Raw genomic sequence first — 15,161 nt, forward strand, 5'->3', positions numbered from 1 at the left:
GGAAGTCTACATTGTTTGTTTTATATTATTTGAAGGTTTAGTTCATAGAATTTAAGATTCTGTTTTTGATTTCTTATTTCATTATTTCTGTGAATAGGAAACATTTGTAATTTGTTGTGCATTTTGAGCTATTGGTGACTGCTTTAAAAATTTAGTAGCCTACCTTATTTCTAAAATTTGCAGTTTTCTAGGAAGTTTTAGAAAAGTCTGGGTAGATTGGTCTGCTCTTTTGTAGCATTTTAGGAAGATTTAATGGAAGCTGATGATTTCTAGTTTATTTTCAGTTAAACATTTTCCAGCTTAGTTTCAACATAAAGTAATTTTAATAATAGTGTTTTCTAGTCATATTTTATGATCAAATTTTGAAGATATATGAGATACAGAATATGCTTTTATGTAGTTTGTTACAAATTGTGTTATCTTGGGCTTATATTTTAAAACAAATATACAGGGTGGGGCAAAAATAGGTTTACAGCTGTGAGTGTGTGAAATACCAAATTTATTCTGTCATCATTTATTAATTATTGTATTATTTTCCATATGAACAGCAAACCTACTTTTGCCCCACCCTCTATATTAATTTCCAAATGATATTTCCAGGGGAAATATAATTCAGTGTGCATTTTTAGTTTTTACCCAGTTTTCTTAGGAACCAGATAGTTCTTTCACACCAAATGAGCTATAGATATCATAAGCTTAAAAATATGTTTAATATTTTTAATTTTTGTTAAGCACAATTTTAGTAGATAACTGTACACTTATTCTGGGCTTTCTAAAAGAGTGAACTCTTTCTAAAAGAGTCAAGTAATAAGTAACAGGTCTAGTCTGTATGTGGAAATTAGCTTTATTTTTTCAAATATACTGATCCTGAAGCTACAGAACTGGACTTCTGGGTTCTTTGAGACTTGGGTAGAGTGAGAAGAATTTCCTAGGACATTGTGTTTGTTGTTGTTGTTAATGTATCATATAAATGAAACAGTTGCCATTTAATTCAACTGACTGGACCAGTTGCAAAGCAGGCTTCCTCCATGTTCTGTTCAATATGGTTTTTAATATAGAATTTCTCTATAGCTCTTGGACCCCTTCAAAGATAGGGGCAGTTTCTGGGTATCTCAGTGGCAGTGACTTTTTCAGATATATGTACTGGATTCTGAAGGTATCAGTCAGGAAGAGCAGGAGGGGTGGGCAGAAAAAGAGAAATAGAAAATAGGAATATAGACAAGGAGGAGCTGGGGTAATGAGACAGGCCCCTTTAAAAGGAACTTTTAAAAAGGGCATTTAGGAAAAAAAGAGAAGGCATTATTTCTAACAACCTTTAGGTCAGTCCTTTTCAAATTATCTGTGGTAAAGGACCAGATTTTTCATTTTTAATTCATTATTCATAGGGCCATGCATGTAAGTACATTTATCACATGCATGGGTCAGGTGCTTTGAAAACATTGTCTAATTGCTGCAAAGGTTTCTAAATGGCTACTTTCCATTTCTGTCTATACTACAGATTGGTATCAGTTTTAACAGTGACCACAGACTGCTGACCACATGTTGAGTAGAGTTGTTGATCCTAAAAATCTTTTTTCTTTATTTTACACCCAAAGTATTGAAACTCAAAAAGGTGAAATGATTGCTCAATATTACACAGCTATTAATTTTTTTTTTTTTTTTTAGTTTCAATAGAGAACAGCTCTACTCAAAAGTAAAAGTTGGTCTTTTTTCTGAAGGTGATGTCCATTGTCAGTATGTAAAAGTCAGAAAATTATGCATCTGGGGATTTTAACTTTCTGCATTGTGGATTCTGTGGTAGTCTTTTGTGTTATCTTATTTTTGGAATCAGAAGAGAATCAGGAAACATACCAAGTAAAACAAGAAAGAAGAAAAACAAGATACCAAAACAAGAAAATACCAAAACAAGAAAAATCAGAAATATTGAAATATAAAAAGCATAATAATTTGAAAAAACTATCAGTTTCATGTAATTAGATTAATATATTAATATGGGGGAAGTGTGAAGAGATAAGGCCTAAAAGACTGTCAGGGACAGGATTGGGAATGGTGTGTAAGCCATAAAAGGAGTTTGCTTTTATTTGTAGACAGTGGGGAGCAATTTCACAATTTTATATAATGAAGTAATATATGTAACACTAATATATAATGAAGTAAGGGTTTTTAGCAAAGAAAGTTTTAGTGCTTTTTCTTTATACTATTAAAGTAAGATTAACAGAGGGTCTACTTCAGTTTTGTAAACTACTTTAGTTCTAAACACTATAATTGAATGCCTGTCAGTTGTAAGTAATAGCTTAAAAGATAGGAGAATATAGAAATTTGATGCAGTAATTGAGATTAGTATTTAGTGTGTTTTGAAACAGCCTTGCCACTAAGTAGTTGGTAAAAATGTACAATATTGAGGTGTAGACTAGTTCCTGGCAAATAATGAACATTAAATATGTACTTTTGCTGCTGCTGTCATGATTTGTAATAGAAGGCATTTTATTAAAATTATGTAAACATGTAAGAATAATGTGAGTATAAAATATCAAAATGTATCAGTTACTATCTGATAATCACCACCCACTAGATTTCAATTTTTTTCTCAGTTTACAGAGACTGAAATAATGAATTAAAGTGTATTTAACTTAGTGTTTTCTCTTTTATAGTTTATCAGAGAAGATATGAAATATAAAGATGCTACTAAAAAACACAGCCATCTGCACCGAGAAGATAAGCACATAACTGTTGAGGATTTGTGGAAGCGATGGAAGACGTCGGAAGGTGAGACTGTTAGTGACCTAGACCCCTTCCCTGCTTCTCTGCCTGCTTGGCCATCTTTAACTCACTGATTGCGTAAGATCTGACAAAAGATCAAAATAACATTTCTGTGTGGATATTTACACTTTAGTAAATAATTATTTTATCAAATAAATACATGGATTCCACAGTTTTCTTTTTAGTTGTGGAGAGGAGTTTCTAAGGTGTTTAGATGACAAGGAACTTGTAAGCTTTTCCTTAAATAAACCCTTAATGAAGTTTCTAATATTTGCATGATAAAGTTGTGTGATTTATATTTTTTCCCTTTTTCTTAAGTCCTCAAGCTTACTCACGGACAGTCATTGTTTAGGGCAGGAAAAGCGTAGTACCTAAAACCTCAACTTGTTCCCTAAAAGTAGAAAGCTACTTAAATTTTTTTAAAAGCCTGTTAAGGTTATTACTACTTTTGTGAGTAACAGAGTCAATCAAAATGTCTAATGTTTCTGTGCTTTTACCAAAGTCAAATAATTATGTTGTAGCATATGTTTTTCTCTTCTAAGTTTGAACAGTAAAATGAAATTAAAAGGAAGCTGGAACAGATTACCAATTAGGAGTATAAAGAAATAATGGAGTTTACTAGACTGTCAATAGTAATGTTTGGAAATGGGAAAAGTGCAGAAAACTACTCCACCAATGCTCAGTACTTTCATCAATGTAGAAGACTTATAGCTTGCTTATGTATTTTTTTCATTTTTTAGAAGAGGCATGCGTTGCAGTATACTAGAAAGGAGGTAAAAAAATACCACTAACTTCAGTGAAACATACGTAGACTTTAGAAATTTGTCTCTGCATTTCCCTTCCCCATACCACTTTTAAGTAATATGAACTTGAATAAGAATAGGAATAAATGAATATAAATTACATCAGGCAAAGTGCTAGAATGGTAGAAAACTGAGAAAGACTCTCTGCATGAAATATCATGGCAATATGTAGATGCTACTGAAGGAATTGGAGATTTGTTATTGCTACTAGTATATTCGAGATTTCATGTATCTGATAAGTTGAATGGAACTCACTGAAACATTTTTTTTAATAAAGGAAAAAAGATTTGACTGCTTTTCATCACTTGATATGCTATCACCTAGTTCAGTTCCCATCTCTTGCCTGGGTAATTGCAGTAGCCACTTAATGATCTCCTTGTATATACTTGTGTGTGCTCTGCTATAGTCTATTCTTCATTTAGCAGAGTAACTTAACACCTAAATCATATCTGCTCAGTACCCTACAGTGACTCAGAGTAAAAGCCAACATCTTTACAAAGACCTGTAAGCTTCTACATGATCTGCCTTATACTCCCATCCTCTCATCTCTCTTCCTGTCCATCTTCCTCACCCACTGAGCTCTATCCTAGTTGGACTCTTTGCTGTGCTGCAACTGCAGAAATGCAGACACCCTCATGGCTAACTCCCTTACCACTTTTATTAAGTCTACCAGGGCTATTCTCTCTTGAGGCCCACCCGGACTCCTCTATTTAAAACTGCAGACCACACCCCCACCCGTTTGTTGTGGCCCTTGCTCCCTGTTTCTCAGCTTCACATTTTTCCCCCTGCATTGTGTATTACCTTCTAACGTATTATAAAGTTGACTTTTTATTGTGTTTGTCTCCTTTTTCTCTCTCCCCTGCCCCCAAGGATGTAAGCCAGGGTTCTTTGTCTATTTTGTTTATTAGTGTATTCAAAATCCAAGGGGACTCTATCCTTTAACCTCATTTTGGCTTCTTATCCTAGTAAGCTTGGTGAGATCTTTTGTGATCTATGAGAATGTTGTGTTGTTTTTTTTTTTAAGCTTAAGGCCTTTTCAAATGGAAAAGCCTCTTAATCTCTTTTTCCCTAGGTTTTTCACCTTGATTTCCACCCCCTAAGCTTTTACCATTATGATAATGAGAAGATTTCCCCCTAAGTTTCCGAAGAGTTGTCCTAAATTATCTAATTTCTGCTTCCTTTTTGCTAAAGCCCATCTCTTACGTAACCTTTTTAGGGGATTAGTGTGTGGGAGGAGTTGTTTTAGTGCTCCTACTAAAACAGCTCCACGAAGGGGAAGAAAGAGAAGTCCAGTGAAATAAACCTCCCCCAGAAGCTTTATAGTAACCTAATTCTAAGGAGCAGAATAGGTCTGTCTGGTATGTGCCAAGCAGGCACTGGAGCCTGGGTACTAAAGATGAGTTAAACATGTCTCTGGGATATACAGAGTAAATAGCTCAGTAGGAAGACAAAGTACTGATTATAATATATGTTAAGTACAATAATAGAATTAAGTGTAGGATATAGGGATATCTCACTGAAAGGAGTAATTAACTCTCTGAAAATTGTGTTTGAGATAAGCTGTGAGGGTTGAACAGGAGTTCTGGAAGGGGATGGTGAGGCAGACCACAAACAGTAGCCCTCTCATGGCTCCTTCTTCAGTTACCTGAACATTTATTTGCTAGAAGTGGAATGGAGGTGACATATGTACCTTAGGAAGTATGTGGGCTTTCAAGCTATACAAATTTAACTCCTGGCCCTTTTATTTATGAACATTAAGACATTGGGCACATTTTAAAATATACTTACAGAATGCGCTTCTTGTGTGGTATAAATGGGTAATGAAGGAAAAGTGACTGGCATAATTCCTGGCGATACCTGGCAGTAAATGTTCACTTATCTTTGTAGTAAAACCGAGTAAACCAAAATGTTTAGCTGCATTTAAAGTTTTGTAAGGTTTTAGATTCAGTCTTAAAATGTTAATAAAATGAACATATCTATCAGGCTAAATACCATTGTAGTGTGTAATTTTCTGGAGGATGAAATGCACCCAAGATCTTTGCGGAATGTTGTCAACTGATGAAAAGTAAAATTGTGTTATGCAGAAATTGGTCCTGATTTCACATAGAAAAATTTCAATGTGACCCGAATATACTTTTTTTGGTTTCTAAAGAAAATGCTTGGTCAGTTTGTGTATGGCAACAGTCCAGTGCCAGTGAAAGCCATTTTAAAAACTAATATTAGATTCCAGATAGATTTTGAGAAACTGGATATGCTCTTAGAATTGCTTAATGTAATTAAATACATAATGAAGGAAAATGTAGATTAAAAATTATTGGTTATGTATAAGATTTAGGGATCATGGAAGATAAAAACTGATTAATGTACTGTTTTTAAAAAGATAACTCATTGGGTTAAATATTATAACATGTGACAAGCGTGAAGTAATCTTTCCATCTTGTTCAGCAATAGGTCTTACCTTACCTAAGATCATTGTATAATTTGGGCTACAAATTGAATAGGTATTTTGAAATTTTGCGTAAGATTTAATTCTTTTTGGATTAAAAATTTAAAGTAACTGCTCTGGCTGGCTAGCTCAGTTGGTTAGAGCATCGTCTGCATACCCCAAGGTTGTGGTTTGACCTTCGGTCAGGGCACAAACAAGAATCAACCAATGGATTCATAATAAGTGGAACAACAAAAATCAATCGATGTCTCTTTCTGTCTCTCCCGCTCCTGTCCCCTCCTTCCCCCTGCTTTTCCTTCCTTCCTCTCTCTCTCTAAAATTAATAAATACAATTTGAAAAAAAAAACAAATTTAAAGGAACTGAAATTGTCTGAGAGATAAGAGAGGTAGGCATTTTAGTAATGGTTGTTTTCAAGTTCATGTAAAGCTTAGTCAGAGAGAAGACAACTAAGTATTTTCTTCTGTTTAGGAAAATGAAAATGTAAATGTTACATAAAAGGAAATGTAAAGGAAGAAATTCCTAGACATGGAGGTTAAATTTTTATAAGTAAGGAGGATTTATAAATATTTTCTTTATATAGATTCTTAATATTCATAAGGATTTTCTTTTGGGTGTGAAAGTGTGGTAGGATTTTTAAATATTGATAAAGTGTACCAGCTTTTTTAGATGTTAACGCTGTTGGTTATAGTGATACTGGAATAAAAAAAAGTAAAAGGATCAGTGCATATTGTTTAGCATTATCAGAAGAGTAACTCAAACTGTAGGCCTTACAGACAATAAGGTAGCATTATCTTTGTGATACCAACAACACAATATTTATTTGCATATTTACAATATGCATACATATTGTATACAATATACTGTTGTAGGACAGAAGGAAATATAAGATAATGCCTTTCTCCTCAAGGAGCTCATATTATTGTTACATGATCACAGATAAAATGGTACATAAGAATTTAAGAAGGTTTGATTAAATACTAGGTAAGTGGTACTGTTAGAGTCAGTATATGTGAGTTAAAAATAAATTACTGTTTTTAATATTTGTCTTTTGCTATTACTATGTAGTACTTAACGTGTCTGTGTCTTGGTTTCATCATATGATAAATGGGGTAAAAGAAACCTACCACATCAAATTGTTGAGAATGAAGTGAGTTTGTACATGTAAAGTGCGTAGAACAGGGCCTGGCACGTAGCAAGTACTCAATGACTGTCTCTTGTTACTCTTGTTCTATAAGACAAATGCGAACATGGCACGTGTGGGGAATGTTGGAGGCTGACATTGCTGGAAGAGGCATCTGACTTCGGAAATAGTAGAAAATAGGGTCAATTAGAGAGGGAGACCAGACTGACTATTGAGCCCTGATGCTTAAACCTGTGGAGCTGCTCCAAGAGTGGCAAGTAAGATTTCACTCATATACCAACGCTTCCAAGTGATAGTGGTTGCCTCGAGCACTGTATTAAGGAAGCTTGATCTATGTCTGGGCTCAGTAGCAAAAAAAGGAGATATATAGTAGGAATTATTGGTTAGCAACATTTACTATGTGTGTGAGAGGTGATAGCATATTTTGGCAATTTTATCATCATTGCATTAAGTATTAGGAACTATTAAAGCTTCTTGTTTTAGCAAGCCCGATATCAAAGTTACAGGAAAATGAATTCACTATAGGTAGGAAGACTAGCTTTGAGCTTAATATAATGTGGGTTTGAGTGGGACGAATGAAAAATTATGAATTCTAAGAAATGTTTTAAAGGAACATTTGACTCAACTTTTTCACTTTGTTCAGAATGAATTCCATTTTTTTCCTGCTTGTGATGTTGGACCCATTTGGCTTGAGGCATATCATTTAACTGATTTATATAGTGACTTTTTTTAAGTAAATGGTTATTATGAACAAGGCATTGTCCTAGGTACTGAAGACACATAGATGAAGAATATTTTCTGTCCTCCACCTGTTGACAGTCTTATTGGAGAGAGGCCTATTAACAGAGGTCTATTAATTAAAGGATGTGATATGATCTGTAACAAAGATATGTAGTAGGCACTGTGGGTTAATAGAATAAGAAGTATGTTAGTGTGCCTACAGAGGTCAGGTAAGGCCAGAGGAATTAGTGGCATTGAGGGCAATTTACTTTTAATCTCCTGTTACCTCTCACCAGGAGGCGCTTTGCTAGATTCATAGCTTTCAGGATATCTGTAGTTAATACAGCACATTTTAAAAACACTAGGCTCTGAATATGCTTTTAAATATTTGTGTTGTTTTACTAACTTAAATGCTTTTCCAACTTTTTAATATAATGTTAGTTCTAGGAGAAATTGATGTTAGCCATCTATAGAGGCAGTGGGTTTTTATTGTCCTCAGAAAGTTTATGTAAGGGAAGGCCTGTTCTTGAGGCAGTCTAGTTTTAGAAGGACAGTGCCATTATTTGTACTATTAACAAAAGTCTTTTATAGTCATAGTTTTTGTATGAAGAGAACAGATGACTCAAATATGTTGCTTATTTACTCTACCAACCAACATTTAAGTGCAGGTTTTCCCAGCTATCTGAAAGTAAAGTATTCCTATGAAACCTTTTATAAGCAAAAATGGAGAAAAACAGAGAAGCAGTTATCATTACTTTATATGGAAAAGTTTTTGAGCATTCTCAGACCTCAAAAATAACCTACCAAATCATACAAATAATTCATTAAATCTAAGTAACACAAACATACAATAAAAACAGGAATGATATACAAATGTACATACCGCACTTTGTACACCCATCTATTCACTCAAGCAGTACACCTACTTCCCATTTTGTATTTTGCTGGTTGCTGACTGAAAGAGCTCGCTTTGCTATTAGCAGAACCAATAGTAACTTTGGTAGCTTTCAAGATTTCTTTCTCTCTGCATGTGAATAGTACCGGTGATAGATGCAGGCAAGTTCAGTGCATGCACAATGTCTTTATCTCATTCACCACAATCAAAATGCTTAGTTACAAGGCCAGTTTTATTTTATGTGTTACGGTCTTGTGAGATCTTTTAGGGTTTTTGATGCATTAGAACGTATTGTGCTAAAGGATATAAGTCAAGATGAAGCGCAGATGCTCACAGACACAGTTCAAAGCTGAGGTGGGCTGATGCTGAGATGCAGAGTGTGGGTTCTGGGAAGGAGCCTGCTGGTGCCCCTCTCGCTCCTTAGGTGCCTCTATTAGCCGCCAGACAAACGCCTAACATTATTCTCGTTTTTCGCCCCTTGCTCATAAAAGCAAAAATCCTCTTCCTATTTCTTTTGGTTATTGAAAACACTTACTCTTTTAAGTCTTTCATAAATGCAAAGTGGTGAAATGAGAACCTTTGGAAAATGGGGGGATGCCTGCTTGCTTAATGTGGGCTTTTCCCCAGAAGAATTGCATAAATGTTCAGTGATTTGCAAATTACTTGATCAATTTGCAAAACTCTGTATTAATCAGAATATATTTATGTATTTTGTATAAAGCATGTCCTTTATTTCTTTATAATTAAACGTTTTTTATTATAAAATTATCTAAATGAATTTAGGGAACTCACAATAAGTTTTTAATCTTTCTTGATTATCATCCCATGTTAGCATCTTGGTCTTTGTTCTCTTCATTTCAGATTTATTCATATAGGGTTAGCCGGTTTTGTTTTTGTTTTTTGTTACAGTAGTTGTGTTCTATTTCTCTTTGATTATTGACACTTTTACTCTTTTATTTTAGGACTTTAGGAGATGTAGGGTCATTGCATATACTGATTTGCTAGGATTAATTATGCCTTTTTAATCTATGGAAGATACTTGACATTGAGACAGTTTGGTTTCCTTTTGTAGATCTTTCTTGGTTTTAATCTGAAATAGACCACCTCTCATAATAGGATGCAGAGACTGGCTGCCTATCATATTTCTCTGTCCTTTGGGTCTAGCACATCTGGCCATTACTGTGCTGTGGCAACACATGAAACAGATAATGTTGTGCGCCTCATTTTCTCAAATAATGAATTTTCTTTTTAAAAAATTATATTTTATTGATTGTGCTATTATAATTCTCCTGATATTTTCCCCTTTGCCCTCCTCCACTCAGCACCTCAGATTCCCTCACAATCCCTATACTTTTGTTCGTATCCATTTGTTATGCGTAAAAATTCTTTGGTTACTCTCTTTCCTATACTGTACTTTACATCCGTATTGCTATTCTGTACCTAGTTATTTATACTTTTTAATTCCCCCACCTCTTCATCCATTCCCCCAAACCCTCCTCCCATCTGGCAGTCACCAAAATGCTTTCTGTATTCATGATTCTGTCTCTTTTCATTTGCTTAGTTTGTTTTTTAGATTCAATTGTTTATAGATATGTATTTTTGCCACTTTATTGTTCATAGTTTTGATCTTTTTTAAAAATAAGTCCCTTTAATATTTTATATAATAATGGTTTGTGATAATGAACTTTTTTAGTTTTTTCTTGACTGGGAAGCTCTTTATCTGCCCTTCACTTCTTACAGATAGCTTTGTTGGGTAGAGCAATCTTGGCTGTAAGTTTCCGCTTTTCATGATTCTGAATATTTCTTGCCAGTCCCTTCTAGCCTACAGTTCCTTTTGAGAAATCAGTTGACAGTCTTATGGGAACTCTCCTATGGGTAACTAATTCCTTTTCTCTTGCTGCTTTTAAGATTCTCTCTTTATCTTTAACCTTTGGCATTTCAGTTATGATGTGTCTTGGCATGGACCTCTTGGCATCCATGTTTTTCGGGACTCTCTGTACTTCCTGGACTTGCATGTCTATTTCCTCCACCAAATTATGGAAATTTCCTTTTACTCTTTTCACTGTTTTTTTCAAATAGATTTCCAGTTTCTTGCTTTTTCTCTTCTCCCTTTGGCACCCCTATGATGTGAATGTTGAAATGCTTGAAGTAGTCCCAGAGGCTGTTTGTACTATCCTACTTTTTTTGTATTCTTTTTTTTCCTTCTTGTTCTGATTGGTTGTTTTTTGCTTCATTATGTTCCAAATCATTGATTTGATTCTTGACTTCATCCACTCTACTGTTGTTACCCTGTAAATTGTTCTTTATTTCAATTAGTCTATCCTTTGTTTTCTGATTAGATTTTTTTCTACTGTTGAGGTCCCCATTATGTTCCTTGAGCATCCTAAAATCAGTGTTTCAAAGTCTGCATCTGATTGCTTATCTCCATTTTGTTTAGTTCTTTTTCTGGAGTTTTGATCTGTCTTTTCATTTAGGCCATGTTTCTTAGTCTCATTTTGATACCATCTCTGTGTTTGTTTTTATGTATTAGGTAGAGGAATTAATGTCTCCCAGGCTTAATGTAGTAGGTGTCTTATAGGGTCCAGTGGCATAGCCTCCTGTATCACCCAAGCCAGGTCCTTGACATGTGCTCTCCTTAACACCCTCCTCTTGTAGTTGAGCCTTGATGGCTGTTGGCAGATCAATGGAAGGGATTTACACAGGACAATCAACTGCAAGGACTGATGCCAGCTATGCTGGCATAGGGTGGTGGTGCTTGTGTGTGGTCTGTAGCTGTCTACCGTGTTCGCAGGCTCTGGGGTATCCCAGATGGTGCAGGCCAAGGTCAGCCCTACCTGTGTTCTGCCTGGGGCCACCCTGCATGTGTTACGAAGCAATCTCCAGATGGTTGCTACCTTTGCTGCGCTTGGAACTTCCTAGACGAAGCCAAACTGTGAACCTAGGCTAGCTACTGCTAGTGTCGGGCCTGAGGCCACTTAGCCAGAGGTTGAAGACTGGGGGATCGCTGAGGCAGGCTGTTGAGAGAATTTAGAAAGTTGTGAAGCATGAGCCAAGACCAGCCAATCATATGGAAAAGCCACTGTTAACAGCCTCGGTGTGCCCACAAGTGGGTAGGGCAGAGGCTCAGGTGTTCTCCATGGTAGGGCCAACAGTGTTAGCCAGGTTGAGGGAGTCTCAGATATGGCACCCACCTGCTGGCCCTGTGTCTCCGTGTGGGGAGGGTTCAGAAAAGGAAAATGGCCTCTGACTGCCTTTCTGTATGGCAGAAAGCTGTACCCCACCTCTCACCTTGATGCCAGACACTCCCGTTCCCCCTTGTATGCCACTGGTTCCTTTCAAGCTGCTGCCTCAGTGCTGGAGCTCAGAGGGAGTGAATCTGAGTAAGTCCGTTTACAGGGCCTTTAAGAGGCACTGCTTGGAACTCCAGAAGTTTCTTCCACCAGCTCATTCCCCACTGGGTTTTGTGCCAGAAGGGCTTATGGGGCTTATCTTCCTGGCACTGGAACCCTGGGCTGGTGGCCTGTTGTGTGACTGGGGCTCCTCATTCTCGAGGTACCCCTCCTGAATATTTACTTACCATGTGGGTGTGAGACCAGCCTGTTCAGTGTCTCCATGTCTCTGTTCCTCCTACCAGTCTGGATGGATGTGGTTTCTTTACTTCTGTAGGGTCAGACTTCCATTCAGCTTGATTTTTGACAGTTCTGTACAATGGTTGTTGTGTAGTTTAGTTGTAATTTTGATGTGGTTGTGCAAGGAGGTGAGTATGTTTATGAATCCACCTTGACTAGAAGTCTGATAATACATTTTCCAGTATGTAATTCATCATGCGATGAAGATTTTTCTTATAATTTGAGGAAGTACTACACTAAAATTGTTTGTGAATGTGACTTACTACTATACACCTGAACTACTCTACGTTTCTCCTCTGCTGTGTTCACACACTCAAGGGATACTTCACGTTTGAAGTACATAACAGAACCTTCTGCAGAAGGTAAAAATGAGGGATGTCCACTTTTTACTGTGATGGACTGTCTAGAAAACAGTAGGATTCCTTGAATATATTATTACTCTTTCTTTCCTTTCCCCACCTGTTGGGAATCAGTTCCACATGGATGTCTGGTAAATTTTGCTTTACCAGTCCTTGGTTTGAAAAGGGGTTGGTTAGGAGGGACTCTGGTAACAGTTCTGGATATAAAAATTTATGTTATTGAAGGAGATTCACCACATTAAATTCTCCTTGGGGTGGAACAAGTATTTTATTTCATATCTTTTGGATAAAGGATTTGTTTGTTGATAATAGTACTGTCCTCTTCAAAAATGGTTACTTGTATAAAATTCTTTTTTCTTTCAAACAAATCTTAAGTTTACTTCAGCCGTCTGTTCCATTGAGTATTACATAACAATTTGTAAAAAACTAAACTGTAGACACTATGCAAGTTACAAATATAATGGAAATAAAAATTTCAAGGATTAGTCATTTCAATTTGAATGTGAACATGGCTTATTTATAAAAATTCTAAACATTTCCACAATTCTGGGAGACACACACGCATATGTGGTATATTATATAATAAGTGACTCGGAGGGAATGGATGATTAAAAAATAGGATTAATCACTTAGCATGTAATAATGTCTTATACTTTTAAATTTTTTCACTCTGTGGACAGCTACTCTGTTCAGATAGAGTGTTAAATACAAGTACAGCTTATTGTCCAACTTTCTTATTTGGTTAAGGTGCTCATTAATAAGAGGTCCTTAATAAGCATTCTTCTAACATTTGGCCAGTTTTCTGTTCCTCTCTGCATCACTGTAAATACTTCTAGAATGTTGTAAATGAAGGACCCTTCAGATATTTTTGATTCACAGTATTTAAAGTCAGCTGCTTACTTATTAGTTCAAAATTAAGTGTAGGTTTATTTGATAAAATGAAGTAGCAAATGCCAGTCTTATTGAAGGAAATTAAGTTTTTACTACCATCATCATTTTTTTCTTTATCATGTAATCAGTTAAAAAATTATAAAACAGGTGGTTATCACTACATGTTTATGACTTCTTAAGGGAGGGCTATGTTCTAAAACAAAATAACAATGTAGAGTTGTGAGTCACTATCATAAAAGTATTATAAAGCCATATGATTGAGAGTTCACTAAGAGAATGAAAGAGAAAGAGAATAGCTCTTTGGGAATACTGCTAATAAGGCAAAAGCAAATCATTAGCTAATGAAGTAAGTAATGGCAATCAGAGATATAGCAGGTCGTTGTGGAGGGTACAATGTCTTGAAAGTTTAGCGAGGAGTTTTAAGAAAGTGATGGAAAGTTGTATAGTTGAGGGCCTAGTCTACCATATTGCAAAGTATCCGTTGAGGCTCTTATAAAGCATGTCCTTTCTTTAGGTGTCTGTAATAAGAAAAGTTGTATTCCTGAGGAGATGCGAACCCTGTGACTGATTTTGTTTTCTTCCTTGTCTACTTTTGGTAGCTGTTGCTAGACGATCTTGTGTATATTTCATGCATGCTCTATCTTAGTTTCATTTTATTTCCCTGGTCCATTAACATCTTTCATGTTTTAGTCTCTCTATATTACAGTTGACCCTTGAACAATGTGGGGATTCAGGGACCCCAGCCCCCCACATAGTTAACAGGCCACCTATAACTTTTGACTGCAGTCATGCCTCAGTATCTGCTGGGGATTGGTTTCAGGACCTCCCGCGGATACCAGTATCTCAAGTCCCTCATACAAAATGGCATAGACCAGTGCATGCAGTCTGCTCTCACATCCGTGGATTCCCAGCTGTGGATTGAAAGTATGTACTGTTTTCAGACTCTGGTTGGTTGAATTCACAGATGCAAAACCTGGGGATGCAGTATATTTATTGAAAAAAATTGTTTGTAAGTGAACCCACATAGTTCAAACTGTGTTGTTCAATGGTCAGACGTTTATCTTTATAAGCCATTTATTTTCTCTCTCACTGTGGGTAGAGGAGAGATGAAAAGTGGCCAGTAGTTCTAATACAGAGAAATGTGATATATTGGGGAAAAGCCATTAGATTTAGCAAGAAGAAAAGTCATTAACCTTCAGAAAATCAATTTAAACATTTCTTTGGGGAACTGAGTCACATACACATACAAAATAAGTCTTAAGGTAGATTTAAGTGAAAGCAATCTAAATATTCATCAACAGGTAAATGGTTAAACAAAATGTGGTATATACTTACACGGGAATATTATTCAGCCTTTAAAAGGAATGAGATTCTGACATGTGTTACAACATGGATGAACCTTGAAGACATTATGCTAAGTGAAAGAAGCCAATCACAAGAAGGCAAATATAGTATGATTCCACTTATATGGGAACCTAGAGTAGTCAGAATCATAGAGACAGGAAGTAGAATAGTG

The 15,161-nt window shown here is 35.9% G+C and overlaps 1 protein-coding gene across 2 annotated transcripts in view; it reads left to right on the forward strand.

Moving 5' to 3' along the window:
• The window catches only part of STIM2 (stromal interaction molecule 2), a 136,951-nt gene that overhangs the window by 75,213 nt on the left and 46,577 nt on the right, over positions 1 to 15,161 (forward strand). For both annotated transcript variants that reach the window (XM_036019604.1, XM_036019598.1), the window contains exon 3: positions 2,652 to 2,766. In XM_036019604.1, the coding sequence (XP_035875497.1) occupies positions 2,652 to 2,766 (115 nt within the window). The remainder of the gene's footprint in view (positions 1 to 2,651; positions 2,767 to 15,161) is intronic.

The sequence above is a fragment of the Phyllostomus discolor genome, chromosome 1 (genome assembly GCF_004126475.2).
Source record: "Phyllostomus discolor isolate MPI-MPIP mPhyDis1 chromosome 1, mPhyDis1.pri.v3, whole genome shotgun sequence".
Lineage (NCBI taxonomy): Eukaryota > Metazoa > Chordata > Mammalia > Chiroptera > Phyllostomidae > Phyllostomus > Phyllostomus discolor.